General features: G+C 36.7%; 1 protein-coding gene across 1 annotated transcript; it reads right to left on the bottom strand.

Annotated features, from left to right (window-relative positions):
• Nucleotides 1–1,097: 1,097 nt before the first annotated feature.
• Nucleotides 1,098–19,047, bottom strand: LOC134046371 (prostatic acid phosphatase-like). The gene is made up of 11 exons (XM_062496759.1): nt 18,934–19,047; nt 13,332–13,427; nt 11,346–11,432; nt 10,290–10,442; nt 7,683–7,781; nt 7,113–7,217; nt 5,928–6,060; nt 4,462–4,544; nt 2,695–2,801; nt 2,006–2,175; nt 1,098–1,216 (listed from the first exon to the last, which is right to left on the bottom strand). Exons 1-11 carry the CDS (start codon nt 19,045–19,047, stop codon nt 1,098–1,100), a joined length of 1,266 nt encoding a protein of 421 aa, XP_062352743.1.
• Between the last annotated feature and the right edge of the window lie 2,427 nt (nt 19,048–21,474).

Genomic DNA, 21,474 nt, shown 5'->3' with positions numbered 1-21,474 from the left:
ATAAGTAGGATTTTACACAGCAGTATTAATGCTTATTATGCATATAGTTTGTGACACTCAAGGACAGTTACAGAAACATATTCCCTGACATTGGAAGCTTACAGTCTAAACAAAATATATTGCACAGACCAGATCAACATACAAAAAGCAGATTTGTTTTTTCTTACTTTTAGTGTTCATCTTTCTAACATATAGGATTGTGAACAGAGAAAGGAGTTAAAGGAGATATTGTGATTTATAATAAAAGATAATGAAGAGAGTGATAGCTTGAGGAATTATTCTAAGAGTGGCTCAAAGAAATGCAGAGGAAAGGATCATTCATGACTGGGAGCTCAGAAAAATAAGAAAACAGTGGAGCAACAGAAAATAGATTTTAATATATTTACTTATCCATATTATTGAAGTTACAGACACTGACCAAGATGCTATTGCACTAAGTGTCTTGCTTGATGCCTGGATATGTGACAGATATTATCCCAGTTCTAGTCATTTCAGTGAGAGCTATAGAGGTGTAACTCCTTTAAAGAGCAGGCTGATGACTTTCATTAGCTGAAGGCCAAGGTTAAAACTCATGCATAAATTTGCATGAACAAATGCAGGAACATTATGTCCAAATGCTGGTATGAGTCGTTTTCATACAGTAGTTGCAACTTCTGCTCACTAAAACTAGTTATCCTGTGCATCAAACAAAATAGCCATTTATAGGAAGTAAGGTAAATATTACAGAATGCAGTTTTGAAGAAAGACTTGTTGAGCAGCAGAGCACTAAATGGTAATAGGTAATATTAAAAAAGCCATAGGCAATAGCATTCCTTCACCCCACTGGTTGATTTAAGACTGATTAATAGTAGAAGTAGAATAAAGATATAAATTGGAGTGATTCCATCCATCCAGAAATTCGTGAACTAATGTATTTCTACAGTATTTCTCACTGCAGATGTGTAAAATTTTAGGAGCTAGGCCACAGATACCTGAGCTGTTCAAGTTTATTGTATACGCTTTGGAGATTATTTTGACCAGAGCAAACTGATGGATATCAGCAACTTCAAGTGTTCCTTGTTGTCTAGATGCTCTTTCTTTCATTTTTTATCTCCATTTTAAATGTCTTGGTAGCTGTTTCTGTGCCTGCAGCGTCCATAATGATAAAGGAGGTAGAGCAGTACAAGGTTAAAAGTGGACAACAAGCCAACAGCAACATTAAATCCAATAAAAATATCTGTGAAGAACAAAAAATAAATTAAAAGGGAGTTAATTAAAGACATATATATACACCATTTTATATGCAAAGCTAACAGTCTAATTACATATATGTACAATGTTTCTGGCAAGATCACATTTACTGACATATGCAACATAAGAACATACACTTAAATCCTAGAAATGTATAGATTACGTCCTGTGCATAGGTAAGTCTTACTCCCAGATTTCCATACGCAGGAGGGACTATGTAGTTAATGAAGAAAGAAAAATAGTTTAATCTAGGATCAGCAAAATGGTGAATATATGCAGGACAGGGGAAATAACAGAATGGGACTATTGAAAAGTAACATGTGTTGCCTTGCTCTTCTCCTGCCTCCCAGAAATAATATTCAGGCAGGAAGAGGTTATCAGTTCTCAGCTGTTACTAGGTTATGGATCAGCTGCACTCAGTACAACTGCAGAAATACAGATGCATAAATCTTACCATAGACTTGCAAGTCATATTTGCTTTTCATTTGCAAGAAGTCTGGTGTATCTAATGTGAAAAGGACCCTCATATAGCACCCACAGCCATACTTCTCTAATACATTTTCAACAAGTGGAGATCTAGTCTTGATCACAGCCTTTAGGCAGCTCCTTTTGTGAATATGATGGTTTAATTTCTACTGACATTCCTTGTCCATAGTAAATCTGGCCCACACTTAAAGGGAAATCTATTGATTGTGTGAAAGGTACAAAGTTCAGAGCCACTGATAAAATATCTGCCTCCATGTATTATATGGAAAATACAGAACTGTTACACTACCTTTCATTTTATCTTTCTTCCCACATTCTTTTGACCAGTTTTCTGTAATCACAGGAGAGACTAGTTCAGCAAACTTCTCAAGTGGACAAGAAGAGGTGCACCCTGGCAAAGTGAGGAGATAAGGATCCTTCGAAGTGTCATTCCGATAATGCATTTCGATGCTATATTGCCTGATTAACAACATTGAAAAGTTTTTTAAAGATGGTTCTTAAATAGAAGGTTTCCTGCTTTGAGACAGCATATTTGAAATAGGTTCCAACATCCTACTCTAGATCCTGTTCTCCAAGAGTAAAGGCTTTGTAAAAGAAATCTACAAAGCCCACTTTGCCAAAGCTGGTTATTATATACCCAGCACTGGGTTCTTCTAAGCCAACTGGCTTACTGTGGGAGTTATGTCTTGGAAATATTCTTGCTATCATCTGAAGCATTAGGAAAATTTATTTTATAATTTTCTTCCCTTTTGTAAGGTTTGTTTTACCTCTTCTTCCTGTCTTTAAAAGTACACATGGACATCTAGAAAGTGTAATTTTCCCTAGTTTTAACATGACTTTGTGCTTATGGGCTGGACAGTGAAGTATCTGTTTAAATCAAAATTGTATCTTCTCAAAATATTTGAAAGAAAAATGGTTTTGGGGAAGAGGGTAGAAAATTCTAAACACTCTTTCTTGCATAGATAAAAAGATACTTGCCCTTTGCTTTCTTGGTAGAGTTCAAAAAACTGGCAAGCAGCATATGGTGGCAGTTTTCCATTGAAAATATTGAGAGCAATCTGGAGGGCCCCAACTGTGGTGTCATGCTATTGGAGAAAAAAAAATCCATCCTTTTCAGTCAATTAAGCCAACTAGCATTCATCCAGAGTTATGGGACAAGAGTAGAGAGGGAGTGGAAATCAAGATAAAAAAAACCTTGTGTATATTTGACCATAAAAATGTGTTCAGTATATTCACCATTGGGTGAAACATGTGAACTGATTACTACAGACAGCAGAAGGCACTTCCGAAGAGTTACTGCAGTATGTGTCTTATGCCATCTGGCAGGATTTTGGAGACAGATACTGAGGGAAAGCAAGATGCGGTTTGAGTAATAAATCTAGTTATTCAGTCCATTTTCTCTTTTACTTCCTTTGGTAGTGTTTTTTGGTCCAAGGTCAGTTTAAGGCAGTATAAAGTAGAATAATCTAGGGCATTTCAAGTAAAGGTACAAGTCCTTTTTTTTCAGGTAGTGTACCAGACAAATAGTTGTGTACAAAGACTATTCTCATTGCTTCCACTTCAGAATTTTTCCAATTGTTCCTTCTGTTTGGATTCATACAATGAACTTTCAGTTTGGCTTGTATTTTTATGGGATCAGTTACACACCCACATACAGTTTCTTCATCTACCCATTATCCCTGCTTTTGCAGGGCAAACACTTTGGTGCATAAATTTTGCAAGCATCTTTATATATATATATATATCTGCTAGACTTATTTATATTATAGTCTAGCAGCTATGGTTTAATTACTATTCAGGTTCTGGAATTTTTTCAGCTGATCAGTTTCAAGTATACTTGAACTCAGGAGATTAAAGTAGAAGTGAAAAATCTGGAGGTACTGCTCTTTCCTTTTCAAAAAGAACATGGTAGTACTAGAATCATGTAGAAAGGACAGTGAGAAAGATTTGAAGTATCAAGTAGTTTTGAAGTATCAAGTAGTTTCTGTAGGAGAAAAGATTATATAGGGTAGGACTCTGTCTTGGAAAAGGAAATATGGAAGAGGAGTGACAGAAAATAATAAATTCATTAGAGACCCAGAAAAAGTGAATAAAAGAGGGAGTACTTTTTTACTTTAACACACAAATTGTTGTCACAGGATGTTGCAGTCCAAAAGTATAAATGCATTTAAAAAGTTATTAGGCAAGTTAATGGAAGACAGTCTTACAAGAGATACTAAACATAGGGACAAATCCTGTCTCAGGAAGTCCCTAAGACAGATTGCTGGAAGGTTTTGTCACTCTCTGCTGGCTTTATTCTCACATTCATCCCTGCCTTTGTCCTTTGTTAGAGTCAAAATAGTGAATAAGATATGCAGGTCTTGGCCTGATGAAAGTGGCCCTCTTCACCCTCTAAAATAAATAAAATAATAATAGTAGTAACAAAAAAAAAAACCCACAGTGGAGAGGTTTGGAGGCACAGATGAAGTTCTGCTGTGTGCCAGTATCTTTGGAGCACTTCAGGAAAGATGCAACTAATAGGAACTGCACCATTAAGTTGTAGGAATAATGAATTATAAAATATATAGTTTTCTTTGCCAAATATAGTTAAACTAAAACTGAAGTGAGATCCATGCCTATACTGTGTTCTTGAAACTGACTGGTGATCAGCTTGTTAGCTGAATTAAACTGCATCGTATTATTTTTTCATTAACTTACTTTACTGGTAAAATCAAAGCAAGAATTATGAAAAATGAAAATACTCACTGCAGAGTAGACCTCCATTTTCCTTTGTGCTGAAGAATTGACAGCTTGTTTAATACTGTTTAAAATTATATTCACAAGGACACCTTAAAAAGATGAAAAATAAGGAAATGGAAAATGGAAGTATAATGTTTGAATGGAAACAAAAAAGATTAAAAAATGTGAGTATCAAATATAAAGACATCTACTCAGGCCTCATTCTCATATTTCAGTTTACTACAATTTTTTAACTACAGAGAAGATATTACAGAGGAGAAATATATGATTCATCATCCAGGTCAAGTGAAGAGGCAGGATTCACAGGAAATCATCTAGAACAATCCTGAGAACTGGGGATAATGACTCTTCCAGTTCTGTTATGCTGAGATCTCTCCAACCTTTTTTTGTTTGTCGTGTTGGAATAATGACAACTGTGCTGGTCTCTTCCTCTCTACATGCCAAAGAAATATTTTAACTATTTAATTCCAACAAGTTACACATTATTGATTCTTTGTTTTTTTCCAAAGCTCTTTTATACTTCTTCTCCAGCCCTAAAGTAGTCTAAACCCAATGGGTGAGGATAACAGAAATTCCCTGAAGTACAGTTTAGACCATTCTAAGGAAAGAGGATGTAACTGGTATGCCAGTGAACATTAGATAAGTAGTCCTGACCATGTGATGTGGTCATCTGCATGTGATATGCTCTATGCTCTATTTACTGCAGATTGGAGCCTGGAATACTATGTATTTGATCCAGCTATGTGTAGAGCTAGCTGATGGATCTGCTAATAATTCATTACCTGGATCTGGGCTGCAGAGTAGGTGCATTAGAAAGCCTAGCCTCAGATGTTCCAGCCTGCAAATATTCAAGCTCAATTGTTTGGATTTCCTGGGGATCATATGATTAATTCATAGATTGTGTCCTGAAGTAGTGTCAGAATGTGCTGCACAATCTATGTGCCCCAATTTTGGAGCTAAGCAGTAGTTCACAGTTCTTGTAGTTCTTGTAGTATAGACACAACTGAAATGTCTCAGCTTCTATTCTGGTCAGACTGTTTTGGAGCAGCTTTATATCACTCAGCTACAAATGTGTTGCCAGTGTTTTGACACGCTATATAACCAGTACATCAAAGGGAAAAACAAGAACAGGAAACAATTAGAAGAAATGTTGGAGAAACAATTTAATCTAACCTACTATAAGTAATGATCATAACCCTGAGGGCCTGATTTGTTCCCTTAACTTTCTATAATATTTCTAAAAGTCTTAATCCCTTAAAAATATGGAAAACTTGAAGATATTAATTTTTACACCTTGTTGCAGTATTTTATCCATGCAAGTGCCAATGTTCACTACATATTTAAATACTTAATACGGTGCCCAATGTCCATAGTTGCAAATCAAGGGTTTGTTTGAATAATTTTGCATTAGTAAAGTGACAGGATGTTGCATTATCTCCTCCTTTCTTAGAGCTGTGCATTTTTTAATTTACCTCCTTGTAGTCGTGATTTCTCTTCCCTTTTATAAACTCCAAATAATGAGAGTAAAGACAATTCTGCCAGTTTTTCCATCTTGTTGATTACATCTTCAGTGGCCCATACAGGGAGAGTGTAATTGTGAATATCCTAGTGATAAAAGAAAACAAAAGAATGTTTATCATTCACTGGCATCAATCATCCTATAGTCTACCCTCACACTACTTAGCTTAGACTTTCTGAGGCTGTCCTGCAATTCTTGGTATAGTGTGGTTTTACTCCAGGGCATGCCCTGAAACACATTTTGTGGGAGTGAGGATCAGCCTAAAATGAATGAATGGGCAGAGCAGGAGCACCTGTGTGGAGATTCCTTGTATGTATAATGTCTTCTTGCTATAGAGATGCATGGTTTTGGTGGGAAATATTGCAGACATATGTCTTCTTCTCTTCCTTTCTCTGTGTCTTCAGGTTATAAATATCTCTTCTTTTTTTTTTTTTTTCCTGCTTTCCATCCATTTGTCCACATACCAGTTCTATCACTGGGCAACTAGAGACAAGTGACATTCTCTGGTCATGTAACAGTGTCTTATCATGTTTAATTACCTCAGTTTTTAGAGGATATGTTCAAAATCCTTCATGCACTGATGGTAGTGGCTGGGGCCAAATGGAATTACCCCTTGCTTGGGGTTAGTTTGAGCTTTTTTTACCTGGTAACAATCAGCATCTCAAAAGTTTTTAACTGATAGGTCTTTCATCTATCATCTATCTATTCAATCTTTCATGATCACTCAAGTTCAAAATCTTAAGTATTTTGATGTTTACCTGTTGATACTTTAAAGCTAATAATTTCATTTCTCTGTTAAAAATCACAGATATATTATACTCATCATGCTGAACAATTCTGTAGCACCATATTGGGAAGGTGAAAAAGGAAATAACGGTAATGGTAACAGTTCTTAGAACATGAAATGGAAATGACAGTCTCCCAAGCTGTAGACCATTTTTTCAGTTATCTTATACCAATGTACTAAAATATAACTTAGATTCAACTATTGAAAAAAAAAAAAGAAAAAAGATAAAAAGAACATGTAACAGACAATACAACTCATTCCTGTGAAAATACATTGCCATGGTTTAACTGAAACCCAGAGTTGCAGAGTTGGAGTTATATTCTTCCCCAGCATCTTTTGATTTATTATTACCTCACAGTGTAGAGTATCATATGTATTCCAGAGCTGGAAATTGTCCAGTACTTTAAGGTGATTTAGTTCAAGTCCTGTGTTAACTGCCATTGTTTGTAAAAAATCCTGTGGGGAAAAAGTGAAGAGTATACCACAAATAATCACATATGGCACATACATGCATATAGATTCACTAATGCCCAACTTTTTCACAGAATTTTCACGGAATCACAGAATAAGTTGAGTTGGAAGTGACCAATAAGGATCATTGAGTCCAACTCCTGGCCCCGCACATGACATCCTTAAGACTTGCACCATGAGCCTGAGATCATTGTCCAAATGCTTCTTGAACTCTGTCAGGCTTGGTGCTGTGACCACTTCCCTGGAGATCCTGTTCCAGTGCCCAACCACCCTCTGGATAAAGAACCTTTCTCTAATATCTAACCTAAACAGGGGTTTAATTTTTTTCTATTTGTTTTTGCATTTTAACAAAAGGAAAAAATGCAATTCCATAACTTCTATAACTTATCTTCCTTTTTCTCACTTCCTGAGGTTTTTTGGCACTTTTTTTTTGTTTGTTTTTCCTCTTACCATGTATGGTTGTATTCTGTCTTGAAATTCTTTAGAAGTTTGTGTTTCATGCTGAAGTTCATCAAAGCGGGGACAGTTGGGCAGAGGAAAATTCAGTCTCTGAAACATGAAAAACAAAACTTAGAATAGTTCAATAATTGTCAACACCCCCTTTTTTTCTGTTGCTGAGATTAATGGTGTAATATTTTTTAGACAGATTCATGGCTGTGCTAGACCTACTCAATAATTGTTTGTTTGGGTACCTTAATCATAAATTCAGTTAACATAGGTGATAGACTGTGGTAACTTGGCTTTTCAATGGCTACTTGTGTCTGTGATAGCTTGATTTCCCTCAAGCATGGCAAAAAGAAATTGCACATGTCTGTCAGGGGATTGCTTTGAGAAATGGGTCAGGGTCCATGATTCGAAATTTTAAGAAGCTAGCATTTCCCTCTCATTTTTTGTATCCTCCAAGATGTAACTTAACTCACCTGGCACTGGAAACTGAATTGCTTCTCCATCTACACATCCAGGTCTCATCTCTTTGGAGATAACAGGTGGACTATTTTAAGCATTTTATGTACCACTTAACAGACAGAACTTAAATCAAGAGTGACGAATTTTTCTCCTGAAATATCAAAAGGCTATGAGCCTAAGGGCTCTGTTCTTCTTTAGGGATACTTTTAATTACCCTAAGTGTGTGCATTACAAGGTCACATGATAGTAGATATTTGATCTGAACAACATGCAGATGCATGCATCCTTCAAATTCTGAGCTCTGGCAAATATTGTTTATATCAATTGCAGAAAGACAAATGATACCTGATACAGCATAAAATGTCAGTGAAAAGCCATGGTGAACAAAACAAGCTTGTGCTGGTTCAGCACTTTGTGTCGTATTTCTAGAGCATTTTTGATGCAGCACTAATACCATCCTATAACATTAACAGACTGCACTTCTAGCATGTCTCCAGTGGGAAGTTAGCAGCAGCCACCAACAGATCCTAGCCCACTTTCACTTGGATAGGTTTCCAAGGGTGAAATTTTTCTGGAACAGCAGTACACTGGAGAATGAAAGCTCAAAGTTGCAATATGAAACTGGGGAATGTTGTTTAATTATGCAATAACAAATGTTTCTCTTGCTGTATGTCTTAATGACCCCTCTCTAGGTGTTATTAATTAAGCCACTCCCTTTGGCTTCATTAAACAGTACTCAGTGCTATTGCCTGTCAAGTCTTGATAGATCTCAGTGGCCTAAAAATAAACGGTGATTATGTTTTTTTACAGGACTGTACCTGGCTTCAGTTTCCCACTTTGTGTTGCTTGGGGCTAGAAAATACCTTCAAACATCTGTTTGGTTTAACAAGGGAACAAAGTTTTTTTCAAGGTGGTTTGCGTTATGAAAGGCATTCTGTGTTGCTGCAGAGGTGTGTTTGAGAGAAGCATCAATACCCACTCCTGAAGCAGCCACAGAAGTGATGAGGCACTAGAGACACCTACAAATGAGCTTGCCTTCCTCAAACAGGTTATTTCATTGCACTGTGGTTCCCCTAAGGGCTTTGAGGTATTGTATAGCCAAAGCTCTGACCACTTCGATGCACTTCTTGTCTTCTGGTGAAAGAACTTCCTCTGGTGTCCCACATTTAAATAACAATGACAGTGTTCTTTTCTATTTAGGAGCAGGGTTAAGTTTCAGGCTGAATCACAGTGTTGCCTAATCCAGTTTGTGGGAACCCTTTCTCTCTGTACCTGTTTTCAAGCATGGTCTCCAAGAGTGGAACAACATCAAAGGGAGGCAGGTGTGGCAGCCCCCTAATGAGTGAGTCCATCCTCTGATGCTGGTGGTGGGCAGTTATGTAATAGGGGGTTTGTACAAATTTCCTTAAAGTCAACTTCTGTCCTCAAAGCCAGAAGTAAATGAGGCTTTCTGTTATTACACTCAATAGCTTTTTGTCCTTGTTGGCCACACTGTTTTTTATATAGTCCTTGTCACAAGAGCAAGTGAAATTAAAATCTAAACCTGAGTCAGCCAGAGAGAGCTACATGAAGTAAAACTTCTACAGGACCTATTATGCAGGCAGTTCTACTCCTGTGATCTGCAAGAGAAGTACTAGGGTTTCATTAAATGTTTCTATAGCACTGAGCATAAAAGAGCCCTTGTCTGTAATTAGAATGCCTAAGCACTACCAGAATAGGAAGGTAATAATTTTGAGGTCATTACAGTGGCTGGTGAAAATTCAATTCCTTGAATAAACTATGGAAGAAACTAGACAAAGAGACAAGGTCTGTGTAGTTGAGTGGTGTTTAGAAAAGCTCTTGTTTTCTATAAAGATTTAAGGCAACTTCCCTAGAATACTGTACAAAAGTGTTCTGGTCAGAAGAAATTACCTTGGAGAAAATGGTAGTGTGTATGAAGATTCAAGTATTCTACAACTATGGAAGGAGGATTTTCATGTAGCTATTACAGTTGACCTATGACATACTTGTCAGCCAGTAGCTGCATTGGATATTTTCTATTATATAGAACTCAAAAAGCTTAAAAAATGTTTTTTAGCTATTTTCCTTTTTTCTGTTATTTTGCTTTGTGAGAGATTAAGACTTTATAGAATACTTCCAGCCACTACTTACCTGCTCTGTTGTTTTTTGAAAAATATGAACTGGAATGGGTTGCCAGAGAAGCTCAGGGTTCCAAATTTGGCTGCTACTTGGTGGAAAGAGGCCAGAAAGATATGACTGGGCACTCATAATGGTGCGATCATAATCTGTACTTTGGATGTAAAACTGAAAATAGAATGGCAAAGAATTAAAGATAAAATGGAAACTATAAAATAATAGGGAAATTTTACCCAACTTGTCAATACTGACTTTTTGTTTTTAGTTTTATATTTTTGCATAAAGTCAAAACAGTGAAACCATAACTCAGCTTTCCAGGGCCCTACTTCAGTTTCACAAATAGAATTGCCAAGGCATCTTTTAATTTGGAATCTAACCCTCAGACCTAACTGAAAGAATAAGACAGCATGATTTAAAAGAAGGATCTATATTTTGAGACTCAGAGGAATATTGATATATGTAGACATGGAGATGTGATTTAGTGTTGGACACGTTAACAGTTGAACTTGAAATTTATAAAGGTATTTTCCAACATAAATTATTCCATGATCTATCAGTGGTACTTCAGGAATGTTAAAGCACTCAAAAATATAAAATTCTCCTGAAAGCATAGCAATGGTCTTTCATACCTTCCTGTAATGCATGCCTCCAATACAGACCAAAATGTTACAGGTATCTTCCCTACAATGGATCTGTACTGTATGATAGGCACATCCAAGCAGCTGTTAGACCTCTCTGTTACAAGAGGAAGTGTGCAAACATGGCTCATCACACGACTGGACAGGAATTTATCTTTCAACAGGGTAAGACAATAATGGGTCACTGTATAAATTCCCAGCTCGTTCATCCTGGAGCTGTTCAGTTTGGGAAAATTAGGTTGTGAAAGACCCAAACAGAATGTAAGAGCTGAAAATAAGACTTTGTTCTGTGATTTACCTTGATATAGGTCTGACTTTCAAAAACATTCTTATATTATCATAATTTTTCCATTAATGAAATGAATATGTGCTTTTGTAAGTCCATAGTTCTGCTATGCCAGAGAAATGTACTGCAGACAGATCTGTTCTGTACCTCTCGCCGGTTGTATGTGCTGTTCAAGAAGCTGGAATATCGTTTCCTCATGTACTGTCCCAGTTCAAAGAGCTGCTGCATTCCAGTCTGTAAGGCAAGCATATAGGTGATTACGAGATTGAGGTGATTTGAGACTTTTAATGTAGAAGTCTCTTTGCTCTTTTTTTTTTTTTTTAGTAATCAGCTTTTAAGTTATCATTAACTGTTTGTACAACATACAGTTATTGTGGTTTAACCCCAGCTGGCAACTGAACACCTCACAGCTGCTCACTCACTCATTCACCCCTGGTGAAATTGGAAAGAGTAAAAGTGGAAAAACTCCAGGGTTTGAAGACAGTTTGATATGCAAAGCAAAAGTCACACATGCAAGCAAAGCAGAACAAGGAATATATTCACCACTTCATATGGACAGGCAGGCGTTAAGCCTCCAGGAAAGCGGGACTCCATCCGAGTTACTTGGGAAAACAAACAACATCAAATTGAATGTCTGCCCCTTCCTTTTTCTCCACCCAGTTTTATATGCTGAGCATGGCATCATATGGCACAGTACATCTCTTCGGTCATCTATATCCCCTCCCTACTTCTTGTGCACCCCCACAAAAACTCAGGTTGGTACAAGAAGCAGAAAAGCCCTTGAATCTGTGTAAGCCCAGCTCAGCAGTAACAAAAACATCCCTGCATTATCAGCACTGTTTTCAGCACAAATCAAAAACAGAGCCCCATACCAGCTCTCTCTCAGCCAAAACCTGAACAACTGTGTATGTTGCCGGTGATCTAGAATTTTTAACAGAAATATTCACTTATATCTATGAAGAAATTGTATGTTCTGAAATGCTAAGATTTCAACATCTGCTACAGAAAGGCAATGCCCCTGATTCTATACAAATACTATTTCCACAGTGCTGTAGATCCGTAGACACCAATCAACACTTACAATGTATGTCATTTAGTGACAGCTGAGAGACTGATTGACAACCTAGTATTTATCATTGTCATTGCTCTGTTATTTGTTCAGCCTTATAAATTTTTGGCTTATATTTCAAGCCTTAAGCAGCTTTCATTCATCTTTACCTTGGTGTGCCTGCAGTTGTCCTAGGTTGCACACTGTCCTTTCTGTTATTAATTTCTGCAGCCTGAGCTGAACTTTTTAACTTCTACTGTCAGAGAAGTACATTCCTACTACTGTTGTTAAAAATATAGCAAAATGGCAAAAAGCTCTCAAAAAAGTCATTGACAAAGCAGGAACATCTTAATACATAAGATAGTAATAAAATAGTAATGCATTGTTTCAGTGTCTGAATTTTACAGATATTTCAAGCCCCCCCTTCAAACATCAAACACTCTGTTTCATACTTCTGCATCATTATAAAGTGTTATTAGGTAATGCATTGGCTTCCTTTTTCTCCAGAGCTTCATATGTCAAATGCAGTCAAAGAGCTAAGGCTTGATGTTAAAATGCCAGAGCAACAAGTAGGTTCAGTGCATCCTAGTGAAACTCAGAACTGCAAGTGACCTTGTTAGAAGACACTTTGTCCCCAGAAGTAACCTTCTCCTGCAAGTCTTCTCTTGTTTTGTGACTTGCTGGTTGTCAGTCCAATGATGAGATATGGACTCCTTACTTGACTTGGTGGGCAGGTGTCAAGCCTTTGCCTTGTCACAGGGCTTAGCATTTAATGGTCATTAGAACTTCATCAATGTTAAGAATACAGTGTTTAAATTTGCTGTTTATTTGAAGGCAGACACAGTATCAAGAAGTTGTTGCTTTTAGGAACGTAGTTATAAAGCTATGATAAACAAGATTTCAATTTTACAATAGCTTAGTGAATAACATTGCAAAAATGTTTATTAATTCCCGGTATTGGTATTTGCTAATAGCAACTATCAGAACCTGGGATTTGCTAATGCTTTTGAGACACACACACACAAAAATCTTCCCACTTCATCTTTTATTAGAATTTTTAAGCTCTTCTAAGAAAGTCAACATACCTTGGTGAGTTGTCCAAATCCCTGGGGCCATTCACTTTCTTTGTGTAGGTCGGTTGGAAAGTTTACAATTGGTGTTCGGTCACCGTGTCGGAAAAGCTGGAAATGTAAGCAATAAAACCCCCTTGAGTTCATTACTGTTAACACTCCCTTCTTAGCTAACTAGGAGTCAAGCATACGTTATACTTCCAGTGTAATTTTTCAAATGAAAATATCAGAGAGTCTGCAGAAACCTGAACAAGTAGGATGTGAATATATTCTTTACAAACAAGAATATGTATAATTATATAGGAATTAAGTGGGCATAAGCCTGAAGAGTCTTCCTCCTAGAACATAAAATTAATTACCCAAGATGTTAGTGTTGGGATTGAGTTCAGAGCTAGGCATCTAGACAGGAAATGTGACTGAATTTTGGAAACTCAGCACTTCTGAATATGAAACTGGTTACTGATGTACTTAGATTACTATTTAATTACTTTGTCAGAGACACATGAAATTTTTTATAACCGTTTTTTCATAGCAGTATCTTTAAAACTAATTCTATGTACACCTGGATCTTATGCTCAATTTCTCAATCATCCTAAAATATAAAGATGAAAGAATATAAACATATACATTGTTAGCTTACTTAATTCTTAGCTAAGTAATACTTTTACATGGATATATAAAAATATTTTTAAAAGTCTGTAGGATTTTATTTCTGTCAAATTCAGTGAGACCAGAGTTTGGTTGCTTTACTATCCTGGACACTCCAGCATGGTATTAGTGTGATGCATTCAATCACGTGAGTTTTAACTGGAAAAATTAAATTAACCTTTCTGTATTTTTATGCCAGCATACAAAGGAAATCACAGCCCTAGATTAAATGATTCTGAAAAACTGAATTATCCCCCCTAAGCATTTGCTATGTGGGCTTAGAAAAATTAAATCCACAGAAGTTTCACAAGAAAGAAAATGCTGGAATACAAATTCACAGGGCTCCAGGCAACCTTCCAGGATGCTGACACAAATTGTTGGAAAAGTTACCTTTGCTTATCAATGTTCCCATCACCAACTTCATTCCTGACTTAGCACAATAAAATGACAATGTAGCAGCATGGTATATTTGTTAATAAAATGACATTTATGCCCTAATACCTCAGTGATACATAACTTGTTTATAATTAACACTCTCCATTTCCTCATTAAGCTACATCATTCTTGCCCAGACATCAGAGAGGGTTGTACACACTAGTTAGTTTGCCATTCCCACTGGGAGGTGTTTCATGTTTATATTTTCCAAAGTAAACATCAGCAGTGTAACTTAATGTTTTAATTGCAGCACACACCCTTTACATCAGCCTTCTCTATTAGTGCACCCAAACTTGTGCTAGAGCAGATACTTCAGAGGTGGAAAATACTGTCCATTAAAGGCAAATGCAACTGGAATTCTCCCTCTGTTCGTTTTCTACAATAGACAACAAAGTTTGCTAAAGTGTAAGTTACCATTAGAACTTGTAGAAGACTGCTTATTATGTTTTTTGTTTTGCTAGCTGAATTTCACTCTGTGGCCAACCTGAAATGAATATTTTGCACCAAATCAAGCAGGGTTTTCACCACCATCATCAAGGTTGTTGTTTGGGAGGATTTTTTTCCTTCTCTGTGCAGTTTTTAATCCTCTTTAAATCTCTTTTCTTACTAATTTGGAATCTCAGTTGGTTCTTTATAACAATTTCTCAGTGCACCTGTAGTGAACAGGAGAATAAATAAAGAGCAACATTTTCTGGTGGCTGATTCAGTTGAGTGCAAGAAAAATGAGTGAGAATGACTTTTGTACTGCTGCTCATTTCTGTATGCTGATGTACATAGGTGTCAGGTAGGACTTAGTAGTTTTTATGAACAAGCTGGTACCTGTGTCAGGAATGAAGGTTAAATTCCCAATTACAATATAGCTGCTAAAAGCTTTCAGTAAGCCAGAACAGAGTAGCATTTTATCTGAATAGAGGTTAGTGTGCAAAAATATCAAGATCAAAAGATATATTGAATATATGAGCAGGAGATACAAATAAAAAATATTTTATTTCTTTGTAACCTGAAGAAATTGAAGGAGTGGAGAGTGTGTGCTTCCAAAAAGAAGCACAGTTTCTTTAAGTCCACAGTAGGAAGTAATTCAGCTCCCTGTTCATATTTCTGCACCTTCACTGCACAGTGCCTCATGAATACGATATGAACACTAAGCTGGAAGCAGCAAGAAGGGAACAAACACTCAAAAAAAGCAGAACCCCATTTTTAAGAATTGAAGGAACAAAGCTTCTTAGCCAACTGTTTTTTCTGTGTGCTCAAACCTCCTTTCTACTTCTGGAAATGACCTTGCTTCAGCTGCAAATGAAACAATGACCATATGAACAACACCTTCACGTGAAAGACTAACTTGTTCACTCTCAGCTACATCTTAGGAGACTTTCTAAAATTTGAAACTGTGTTTTTCATTGGAACACCTGATAGGAAAAGATGGGTACCCCTACAGATCTTGCCTTATTCATCAATATGTTTCTCAACACTCATAATTTCAACTTTGTTAAAAATGAGTTGATTCATCAAATTAATTTAAAAAAGATGTGTGCTGCAGCATTAATAACTCCTGGTCTACAGATTTCCTTCCTGACCTTTTAGGAGACAGAACATGGCAGAGTGAGAGAAGTGGAGCAAGGAAGCATCATAAAAAGTAAAAATAAACTATAAATCAATAAGGAAGGGAATGTACACAAGAACAAAACAGATCTGTTTAATGTATTAATTTTGGCACTCCTTTTGAAGTGCTTCACCTCAGTTCCTAAAAGCAGGAGGTGGATAATTACCAAATCCATTACCCTCTCCTACTCTGATACAACTTGAATCTGATTTGTTGTCTGGGATCATCCATTCACTCTTGCTAACTTTGTGAGCATGATTACTTCATATGAAAATGGTCACACAACTCAGACTTTGGCCAGCATTTTGTTCCATTGTTGTCAGGTGAAAAATCATATTGGAGACAAACTGGTGCAGGGGAGAGTGTGCGCTGAGAATATGGCACGTGTAGCATACATGTATATACATAATATCTTCATTTAGAAGTGCCATGAATTAAAGTGAAGTATCTGCCTCTGAGTAACTGTGAGCCTCTTGCAGACATTTTTGTTGACAGACTTGACTTCAAACAAAGAGATTTCTTACTTTGAAGCCAGCAGTAGGAATGAAGAAACATAAGTGAAGTGAAACCATCATGCTGCCAGTTCAGGGAAACCAGAGATGTAGAAATAGTGAGCATGTTTAGTCAAGGTTTCAGATGGCTTGGCTTGATTAGACAAATCACGCTCAACACTTCCTATCCTGAGTTGCAGCAAGAAAGGCATGATGAAGCCACAGTGCCTCATAAACCACACCTCTTTGTATGCATGACAGGTTAAATGTTTGTGTAGGGGCAGAAGGGCCAGGTCAGAACTTCTTTAAACAGAGACGATAAATCAGTGTTTCATTTATACTTTGGGTGCCTGATAGTCCTACGTGTATCCTATTTTCTTCTTTCTTTAAATTTAAAGTTCAAGCTCTTTAAATTTAAATCCTACCTTTAATCTTAAATTCAGTGCACAGGAGTTATGGTATAAGCTATTTTTTACATGTAAGCAAAGCAATTTAAAAAGTGTTTTGGTACATTGGCTTGAATTAAAGCTTTTCAGAAAAAAGGGCTTGTGGCCAATAATCAAAACTCACAGAATCAGCACAAAATTGGAAGCAGTGAGGAGAGAGTGAGGCACCTTCCCAGGCACAGCACCATTCTATAAGTGAGCAAAAGTGAACCTTTATGTGTTTCTTCTCTCCTGCTGATGTATTTTATACTGTGCTGTTCTGCTAAGGAAGCTGTAAAAAGTGATTATGACAATTTTCACAATGAAGTAATACTCCCATGTGAAAACATAGTAACTTGAAGAGAGCAGCTGGACAATGGCTATTGAAGTAAGTCAGAAAGATGCCTTTTAGACCTACCTCGATTGTAGCAATACCCTCATTATATCCCACCATATCAGTGATATATATTCTGGGGTCAGTTCCTATGCTACTTATTTGTAGTAGCAATTCTGTTTCCATAAAAATCCAATCAGTGAGTTCAGAAGGAAAAATATCAATGGAGCATACATAAGAAATGGCTTGAGAAAAAAGATGTATATTGTGATAAGATTAAACCTATGGTAACATTTTATATGATTCGTAAGCCTAAGCAAAAGTAAAAGGACTAAAAGGAAGACACTTAAATGAAATTTACCTACTATTTTAATGTTAATTGTGACAGGCTACCCTAGAATTTTTTTTTTTTTTTTTTTTTTTAGCTGGCTGCACAATTATGGTAAGCACATGGTTTTGGATAAGAAGCCTCTCTCTCCATAATGGTATTCATTTCAAGGAGTCAATGCTTCAGTGCTTGCTGTCTGCCTGTTTTCATCTGTGTGTCCAGTTCTCCCTGTTATCATTGAAAAAACATGTAAGAATATTTTTATACACACAATGTTACTGGAATTAGCGTCAGGTCCCTGCTATGTGTGGTGTCTCAGCAGGGGTAAGAACTGGTTTTTCCTGTGCACTCTGGCCTTCCTCCAAGCTGTGCATCACAATGCAGCCAAGAGATGGCTATAAATGAAGTACTTTATCTAGAGTCAGATGATATGTTTTAGACACAGTACCTCTGCCTCATACATGTATGCACACATAATGTCTCAAACAGAGAAAGACTGAAGGAGGAAATTTTCAATTGCCTATTCTCAAATGTTCATTCCAATCCCCTCAGAAAATATTGTACAGAAAATATTCCTTTGGACTAACTATTCTTTATCATTATACCTTTTTAAAAAAACAACAAAAAAAAAATGAAAAGGACTATGGTTCAGCCTCCATAATCCAAAAAATTACATTGCATTCATGTCTCTTTTTCTAGAGGTATTTGGGAAAGTGACACTTGAAGTAGTGTTTAGCTACTTTGAAATAAGAAGTGACACTTGAAGTAGTGTTTAGCTACTTTGAAATAAGAAATGGCCCAGCAGAAGAATTATTACAGTCTGTTTTCAGCCTAACTGAAATTAATGCAACACATCTCTCAAATCTCTACTTAAAAATGCCCGTATATTTCTGTTTCTTAGTGTACTGCTGTGACAATTTAGTTATTGTGAAATGGAAAATATTTATTTTTTGTGTTTATGTGTGGTAACTTCTGTAACATCATAAGCTCCAGCTTCCAAGCATAGGAGAGGTAGTCCATAATCACCAGCTCTCACACTATGCATTGGAGTGTCAGCTAAACTGAGAAGAAAGGTAAATGTGGGCTTTGCATCTCTTAGCTCCTCTTCACTATGCATCGACCATAAAGTCAGTTATCTTGAAATAATAACTGGAGATTAGGAGATAAAAATTCTAATAACTAGAGGCATTTTCATCTTTCTTTAGGTAAGGTCTTTAAACTCAGTATGCAAAAGGGCAGCAGTACTTAATTCTAAGTTTGAAGACAGGCAAAGAATCTGTACACCTTGTCTGATTCAACAGACATGTAATTCTGTCCCTGTACTCCCCACAACAAAACAGAGAACAAGTTACTTACTACAACCACAAACTTCAGCTCTCGTGCTGCAGTAGTCTGTTGAAGCAGAATGAGAATAATGTGAAAAGAAAAACACAGGATCCTAGACAAGTTGGGAAGCCGTATCACACCCATCCTGACAGAAGAGGAAAGAAGACTTTGTAGCTCCAGCAGCTGCTCAGGCTGAACTGCGAGACGTCAGGCTGCACTTTCAGAAGGGGTGGAACTGCCGCTGGTGCATTTCAAATCCAAGAGGAATGTTGTGTGACTACACAACAAATCGCATCGCCCTTTGTTTTCAAATTACTGTTTACATACTTTTTAATCAAATCATAATTCAGTTCCTTTTTTCCCCTGTAATATTTTTCTCTTTTAGAACGTAAAGATGAAGTTAAAATACAAAGGAATTGCTAAGCATTCCTAATGCTTCTACCTACCTGTTCTGTTTCGATTTCTCAGTGCTTGGAATTTTTCCCAACTATAGCACTGCCACAAGGATGAGCTTAGAACAAAGAGCCAGGCAATACTGTTTCCCTTTGCTGCTCAGGTAGTCCACTTTTCAGCTTCCTCACCCTCCCTTTTTTCCCCTCTTCCACATGATCCCTGTGAAATCAGAATAATTATTTAAAACAACATTTCATGTGGGTTAAAATTGCCAGTCCCTCAGATAAAACACTTGAAAATATCTTGCAACACATATGTTCTTAAAGATTCTTGCTGGGCAGTTATTTGCTCTTCAATTTGTCTGTGTTATTTTTCTTTTCCCTTGGAGTATTCCTATGCTTCCCCTTTGTAACTGCTTGTTGAGATTTTCTTTGGCATCAAATCTTTAAGAAATTTATTGTGAACAAGCCCTTGATCTCACATTTTTATTATTACTGATTAAAAGTACTCTTTCAGACTGTAGCTCAGTGGCTTTGAGGAGATTGCTCAGCTTGTATCTGCTCACTTCCTCTCTATAAAATGAGAACAATACCTCTAGAGTTGATTTCATAAGCATTTTTTGAGTAATGAATTAATTTGTAAAGATGTATAACTAGAGTTCTTTAAATGCTTAAACTTTAGGTCCTTTGTGTCTTGTCATTTCATTCCTCTCATATCCAAACCTGTCTCAGGGTCTTCTGCTGAGCTCTCTGCAGCAGTATTTTCTACAATAAGTGTTTTACCACTTACCAGAAATTCCATCTTTAGGGCCCTAAAGCCCACTAAGCATCAGGTATCCTCTCCTCTGAGTTTTGTGTATGTATCCACTGTGTCCAATGGATGGGACAGGATGGGAGGAGTACAATAGCTCCCAAACTTTCCTGTCTTTCTTCTCAGTCCATTCCCAGTTTTCAGCAGCTGGACTTCTTTCTTCCTCCACTGTTATGTCCCCACCCTCCTTTTTGATCTCTCCTGGTGTGATTTTTGCCTATGCAGAAGGGGTATGAGAGTAATCTATTCTTCATAAATATATAATATGTTGTCTTTCTGAAAACAAACATAAGCTGATCATCTTCCTACATTATTTAAGAGTGTAGGTCATAAAGTGGACTCATAGAATACTTTAATATATCTGAAAACTCAAGAATGGATGTCCTACTTTTAAAATCTATATAATGGTTGGCTCCTAAGCTATTTGATCAAGGATCACCATTGGCTCCTGGAATCTTTTCTTATCCTTCTTATGACCTTACCATGAAATTCATAACTGACTAGTTTTTGTAAGATTTGCTGGTTTATCATGTTTCACTGATGAGTGTCTATGACCACTGAAGTCTCCCTGTTATGGAGCCATTCTAATAACTTCACTTTAGGACCTGCACTCCATTTTTTTGGCGATGAGGCAGGAGGGATTCTGGATGGCATCATTCAAGAATGTTTAAAAATATTTGACAATGACATTTTATAGAAAATCTTTGCTAATGTCTCTTAAAAATGATACTTCAACACAAGACCAAGCGTATGGTAAGTACTAGTGATTTCTGGGTTTTCACTCTTCCCTTGGCATGCATACTTTCTTAGGGAGAGTATTTTGTGCTCAAAAGAATAGGTACCACAACAACTTAAGTAAATGTCTACACATTTCAAAATGGAAAAATACCCCGTTTAGGTGCCATACTGGCTAAGATAGAGTCTGTATGCACTCTATATGTTGGTAGCATATATTTAATTTGGAAATTTCCTTGCCTTTCTGCAATTATTCTCCATTTCTACTGGGCATTTGGCAGGTATAAACTCCTCATATTCTGCAGCAACTAAATCCTGGTGCTTTTCAGGAAAAGTTGCTTCAAAATAATATTTTTTAAAAGGTCCTCTTAATCTATTTATGGTTGTTGAAGCATTATAATGCAAGTGAATCTAAACAATTTAAATCATGATTATGTTAATTTGGCTTATTGTCATAAGTTCTAATTATGACATGATGGCATTAAGTAGAATTAAACACAACTATAAATTTTAAGTGCACGTACCTATCTTAAAGGCTTGCTGAAGCCTTGATTTGCTTTGAAGTGGCTGGTTGCAAAAGAACCTGTGCTTTACAGTACATAAGGGTCACCTGAGGTAACCGCTGCTGGTGGA

Source organism: Cinclus cinclus, chromosome 1, assembly GCF_963662255.1.
Source record: "Cinclus cinclus chromosome 1, bCinCin1.1, whole genome shotgun sequence".
NCBI lineage: Eukaryota > Metazoa > Chordata > Aves > Passeriformes > Cinclidae > Cinclus > Cinclus cinclus.
This window is presented reverse-complemented; position numbering and strand designations above follow the sequence as displayed.